Source organism: Gopherus flavomarginatus, chromosome 20 (genome assembly GCF_025201925.1).
Source record: "Gopherus flavomarginatus isolate rGopFla2 chromosome 20, rGopFla2.mat.asm, whole genome shotgun sequence".
NCBI lineage: Eukaryota > Metazoa > Chordata > Testudines > Testudinidae > Gopherus > Gopherus flavomarginatus.
In genome coordinates, this window is record NC_066636.1 from 22,146,333 (window position 1) to 22,153,104 (window position 6,772).

The window sequence follows — 6,772 nt, forward strand, 5'->3', positions numbered from 1 at the left end:
GCCAAGCGCTGCACATGCTTAAATCCCCAGCTATCAGTTAAGTATCAGGGGGTAGCTGTGTTAGTCTATATCCACAAAAACAACGAGGCGCCTGGTGGCACCTTAAGGACTAACAGATTTATTTGAGCATAAACTTTCATGGGTAAAAAACCCACTTCTTCCGTTATGTACATGGGCCAAGCGCTTTGCTGAATCAGGACTTCGGCCCGATCTTCCTCTCGTTATTATTAAATGACATAATGGCAGAGTCCAAAAGCCTGGATCAGGGCTTTGCCATTGGCTTGGATGGGCCCAGCCCAGGGAGCGGTAGAACACTCCCCCATAATGCTCGAAACATTCATATTGATTTTTAAAATGTAGGTGTTCACACATGGGCCAACCAGCCCCACCTGGGTTCCAGATCAAACAAGGGCAGAATTCCTGCCAGCTGCTACAGAGTCAGGCTCTCTGCACAGACCCGGAGAGGCCCCGACCCTGAGACAGGCACTACGCCAGGGGTCCAGAGGCACTGATCGGACTGCAGAATCGGGGCAAATGTGTAGGAATCCCACTTCATGATATCCAGCTGTTCAGACATGGCCAGTAACATCAAATCAGGCTCATTACGAAATAACAAAGTACTTTTACCCTGAGCAGCACCACCTAGGAGCGAAATTAAATTATAACCAATGCGTGAATTCTCCGGCAACATAATCCTATGCCTGGGTTCTGCACCTCTCGGTCTCTCCTGGGATTTTTGCTCTACTGTAGCTACATCAATGCACTTAGAGACACTGCAACACCTACCCCCTACCCCCAACATACAGGAGCTCCACTGGTGCAATGTGGGGCCTGTACTGATTTCTTTCTTCCTTCACTGGTTAACCCCATTCTGTACCAGTGCAGGGTTTTGCTCTGGTGTGTCATCACCCATGTAGTCCCACTAGGATACAATTCCCTACCCCAGCCTCACGGCATCTGGCACACCACGTGACTCCAAAGACCCCACACGTGCTCAGAAATTACTCGTGGAACCTATGTTACAACCGAGCAGCGTACGCACACACACACAAAACAGGGCCCCCATCCCAGTAAGGGAACCAAATGGTCAGAATTCAGAGTTTGTGGGCCTATGACCCAGGTCTGTTAATAGAGTTTCACTCTAACAGAAGCACAAAACTAAATTAGGTCAAAATAAGAAGGAAACGTCTGATCTGAAGTTCGGGTTTGGTTTTGGTTTGTTTTTTTCTGCTGTTAGTTTGAAGTAATAAAGAAATAAAGAAAACACACATCCACATTTGTGTTACCAGCTTATAAAATATGTCGTCTGCAGGCCTGGTCTGACAAACCTTCCCCGCCACAAGCAGGCAACGGACCAGCACATGTGCTTCCAGAATTACACCCGCATTTCCTAGGCTAAGCCAACAGCTTCGCAGAGAAACTTTCTTAGCACTAGCTGGCCATTTGCTGTTTAGTACCGTGCAAAATTAAAATTCCAACCAATCAAATGACAAAGGAATCCCCAAAAGGGCCAGGTCCCGAGCTGGTGTAACACATGGGAGCAACTTTACACCAGCTGGAGATTGGCCCACAGGGCCCAGGGGGCCTACATGGAACTATTGTGCCTTTAAATGAAATTTACAAGATAAACAAACAACCCTTAAAGCTCTGACAAAGACTGCAAAAGCAGTTACCAGAGACCTCCTGACTACAGCTTTAATTCTGTTTGGCCGCTAATATTACAAAAATGAAAAAGAGCTCTGTTTGTAGCACTGAAGATGAAATATGACAATCCCATTGGTACCCCCTCCAATTCCCCTCCTCCCACTAAAACACAACAGGGAAAGTCTAGTTTCACTTACTGTCTCCAAGGAGATTAGTAAAAAATAAAATGCAAGAACACCCCCTAGCAGAAAACTTTGAATACAACCCAGTTTGCTTTTTTAAACAAACTGCACCATTTTCACGAGCAGGTCACAGACCAAGTGATATTTATTTTTAAGTTACAGCAGCTTTTAGCCCTGACGGAATAATAATGCATGATTGTAGAAAAACACTGATAAAGGTGAAATACTATCTGTGCCACAAAAACACACTGTATATATTTATTATAATCTACTTTGCTTCCCATATACAGGTGTATGATCTAATTTCTGTTCCCAGAGACGCGTATTGCACAGCATGAAACCAGACAGGACCATGTAAACACTCATGGAACTCTAATCGGATTCTCGTGCACTTTTTTTTTTTTTAAATATTCACCTGTCTTCCATATATTTATGAGGTGCACTTTTCTTTCAGAGCAATATATGTATTGTCCAGCATGAAAATGCTCAGGCCAGAATAGACAAACAGTCATTAAAACAAAGTAATGGATTAACCTAGTTACAAATCTACTTTGTTCCCTATTATACGGCCTAATTTCAGGTTTTGCGCTCGCACAGATGCCAGCATCCGCACTGAATTTCTTTTTTTCCATATAATTTATCTGACCTGATTTCACACAAACTATATATAAAATACACCTCTCACGTGGAAGCTGAAATTCGATCCTATGAAATATGGCTGAAGAGAGATTATGAAGAAACTACAAAACCTGAACGCCGGTATCACACTCTCTTGGGCATTGGGAAAATTGAGAGTTATATAGATAATCTGAGGGTTTATGATCCTTGTAAGGCAGTGCTCCATTTCTAATCGGTAGGCTCCCAGGCCCTGTTCTATCCCAGGTTTTGCAGTGTTATCCCCTAATCTCTGTTTTCCAGGAACGACTCCATAGATTCCCTGGCTACGTTTAATTTCAGAGCCACGGGGGGTTATAATCCAAAGCCCGCTCCTCAGGTGGTGCCCCACTTCCAGGTCTCCGGGCCCCCATGCCTACAAACTCCCAGCCCAGGTTTCCAATCCCATGCACGGGCTGAGTCCCGCTCCAGAGCTCTAGGCTCTATCCCAGATGCCCAGGCTCCCAATAATCGAGATCCACAGGCTCCCCTGCCATGCCATACAGGCAGGGGGGCGGGTGGGAGCGAGCGAGCCTGGGCCAGCCGGGGGCGCTGAGCCTGGTCGGCCTTGCACCCCCCCCGTGCAACGTGCAAAAAGCCCGCGTTGTGCAACTGGGGGGCAGTGTCGATCTCCCCCCTCTTTGCACACAGCCCCCCCCCTTGCAGGCTCCTTACCCTAGCAGGCCAGTGGGGGTAACCCTTCATCTTGGCAAACACCAGGTCCCCGCATTTGTACTCCTTCTGCCTGTTGGACCGGGACATCTTCGCCCTGAGCGCCAGGCTGCTGGAAAGTGGGGGCTTAGGTGTGCGTCTGGGGGGGAGGAGGGGGAAGTTTGGAGGCAAAACCCAGCGATCCGGCAGGCAGCTCTCCCCCACCCCTCCGGAGAGCAAGCGGCCTGGGGGCGGGGGTGGGGGGGGAGCAGGAGCCAGCGGCGCCCAGGTGGTGCTAGCAGCAGGTTGGCTCCCGGGAGACGGGTCGGTGCCCCATGCAGTTGTTTGTGTTTGAAATTCAATTGCTCCCTCCCTTCCCCACCCCCCTCCCGGTGGATGCGATCGGAGGCTCGTTTGCTGATGCCTTGTCCCAGACTCACCACTTGGTGTAACGCCCCCCCTCCCAGGAGGAGCAGTAAGCGGGGGCGGGGGGGGGGTACAGCCCGCAGGCTGAGGGCGCAGAGCCCAGAGCGAACAGATGCAAAGGGGGGGGCTCGGGAGAGAGACTCCAGGCTGCAGACTCTCAGGTGCAAGGCAAACACAGTTGCAAAGAAAGAGGCTGTGGTGCTACGTTTGTCTTGTAACAAAAGAAAATATTCCTAACACCAAGTTTCCGGGGGGCGGATCTGGCTACAGTTGTTGCAAATCGATAATTGATCAATGAAGTGTCCAGCTCCCAGGTTGGTAGGGTGACCAGATGTCCTGATTTTATAGAGACAGTCCTGACTTTTGGGTCTTTTTCTTATATAGGCTCCTATTACCCCCCCCCCCCCCAATCCTGATTTTTCATATTTGCTGTCTGGTCACCCTACAGGCCGGGGAGGCAGAATCCAGCTAATCTTGTCATGTTCCACCATACAATTATTACTCCTACGAATACAGCATCCAGGTGACTTTTGGGGAGGTCAGGAGGGGGGACTAACCACCTAGATTTGTCTTGTTGCAAACTAATGACAATACTAATTATTTAGCCTCGGGGTGGGGGATGGAAGCCTCCAGGTAAATTTGGCTGGCTGCAACATAATAATTAGCTAATGATAAAATATCCAGCTTCTAAGGATGAACAATCAGGCAAATAATGACACAGGATTTTGGTTCACGGTTTTCAAGCTAAAGCTACAAATATCCAGCGACAGTTTCCTCTCTCCTGGCCCCAGAATTAAGTTAAAATCTGACCCCCAGTCTTGCAAAGATTTATGCACCTGCTTGACTTCACATATGTACCAACCCCACTGACATCAATTGAATTTATGCGCAGGCATAAAGTTAAGCATGTGGCTGTGATCAAGACCTGAGCAGATTTCAATTTGTCTGCTACCCTGGTCTTGCAAAGGGAAGGATAGCTCATTGGCCTCCTAAAGACAGGCTTGTGAGTTCAATCCTTGAGGGGGCATTTAGAGATCTGGGGCAAAAATCTGTCTAGGGATTGGTCCTGCTTTGAGCAGGGGGTTGGACTAGATACCTCCTGAGGGCCCTTCCAACCCTGATATTCTATGACTCTAAAGAGCTCTGAAACAATTTGAAGGATCAGGCTTTTGTTTTAAACCAAGAAAAAATAAATGTAGTTAAGATCCTCATTTCCATTACCACTTAAGCATCCAGGTAACTTTTCATTTGTGAGTAGCCCCAGAGTTCATTGAGGCTTACAAAGTGTATTTAAGGTTCTCACTCATGTCAGTGATTTGCAGGAGCTGGGCCTAAATGTGTCTTGTTGCAAACAAGGCAGGAAAAAAAGAAAATACAAGACAGTTCAACTAAAGATACTTTATATGGACAGAACGTTCTGGTTCAGAGCTGCTACTGGTCCTGTACAAATAAATAAGTAAACAGAGTTTCCAGCTATAGTTAATGAACAGTGGCCCACATACTTAAGGCCCCAGCAATGAAGCTACTTATGTGTATGTGTCAATGTGGCCAACTCTGGCTGTATTTAGTGTGTTCCTTTAAAGCTGGAGTTATAGGATTAGGTAAGAATCTTGGCTTTCATTTAAAGAAGAGATGTTTCTAGCCCTTTTGGTTGCAAAGAAAAGCTTGGAAACGTGACCCTCCCTGAAAGGCTCTAAAATGAAAAGGGAGATCAAAAGAACCCAAAATGTGGTGGTGGTCACAATCGCGTGATTTCGAAGCCAAGGACCTGCTCGTGTGGATCCGAATCCAGGGTCAGGGCCTTGAATAAGGGGACGACTCACAGCCTGTGAAGTCAAGTCTGTGAGTAAATCTTTGCAGGGTGGCAGCCAAAGTTGTGAACAGACCAGAGAGGTTACTGAGTTGTTAATGTCTGATTCATAAGCTCCCTCTACCACCCTTTTCCCCAACACTACAATTAAAAGCAGCCAACTTAAATCAGGACTGAAACTGGTGAAGGTCTGAATATTGGGGATTTCCACTTCTGTACTCCCCCTTCCATATAATTAACTGACAGTCGAAATAGCAGGGCCAAGGGGAGAGCTCCTGGCAGCTGAGGGCTTGATCTTGCAAGGAGCTGAAGATCATTACACCCCTAAACTCTCATTCATTTCAATCGGAGACAGGCACCTAACTACCTTCGAGGATCTCGGCCTGACTGCTTTGGCCCTGATCAAGCAAAGCAGTTAAGTAAAGAGCAGTTCCATGGAGTTCAATCAGACTGCCATGTGCTTAGCTGTTAGCATGCGCTGAAGTGCTTCGCTGGGTCAGGATCAGAGTGCTCGGTACCTTGCCAGATCAGCTTAGCTGGTAATTTCCCCTCGGTGGCTTTAATAATCCCCTGGATGGATCGGTCTTCAGCTGTCGTTAAGACTGCGCCGATCAGAACACATCCACCATTCTTCTCACATTTTTGCCTTTCTTCTCCACGTTCGTCCAAAACGTTTAACAGAGTGTCACCTTCCCATCTTCTTGGAGGCCGACCAGGTGGTCTTTTCTGTTCTCGCAGGTACCACTCAGGAATGATTGCGGTCCACCCATTGTCCATGAGCCGTGCTCTGTGGCCCGCCCATTGTATCGTATTATATCTGCTTTCCGTGACAATATCGTTCACACTGCGGCGTTCGCTAATAGTTTCATTTGGGATACATTCCAGAGGGGAAATTCCCAACCTAGCTGGTTCCATTGCCCGTGCAGCTACCAACAGCCACTGTTCTCTCTCTGTCAGTGCCTAGGTTTCGCTGCCATTCAGCATGGCTGGCAGCACTGTTGAATTGAAGGCATTTGTAACACAATGGGAACCTGCTCTCAGTTTAAGCCTTTAGCCACTATTTTAATACTAGTTATTAATTATTTATTAATTATCATAAGTCTTCAACTGAGAGCAGGTCCCAAATGTGTTGGGCAGTATTCACACACACAGCAAGAGACAGTCCCTGCTCCAGGAAGCTTCCAGTCTAAGCAGACAAGACAGACAAAGGGTGAGGAGAAGGAAATTCTATTATCCCCATTTGCAGATGGAAAATCCAGATTTAATTAAAACATTCGTTCCCTAGAAATATTAATTATTATCATTATTATTGTATGTGTATTACCATTAGTCCTAGCCCTTGTGGTTACAAAGCTAACTTCTGATGCAGGAACCAGCTGTAAAGCGAATCAGTGAGGTCTACCTG

General features: G+C 47.1%; 1 protein-coding gene across 1 annotated transcript in view; it reads right to left on the reverse strand.

The window, feature by feature from the left end:
* Positions 1-3,506, reverse strand: part of HDGF (heparin binding growth factor) — a 33,833-nt gene extending 30,327 nt beyond the window's left edge. The window contains exon 1 of the mRNA XM_050930536.1: positions 3,156-3,506. Within this exon, the coding sequence (XP_050786493.1) occupies positions 3,156-3,242 (87 nt within the window). The 5' untranslated portion in view covers positions 3,243-3,506. The remainder of the gene's footprint in view (positions 1-3,155) is intronic.
* Between the last annotated feature and the right edge of the window lie 3,266 nt (positions 3,507-6,772).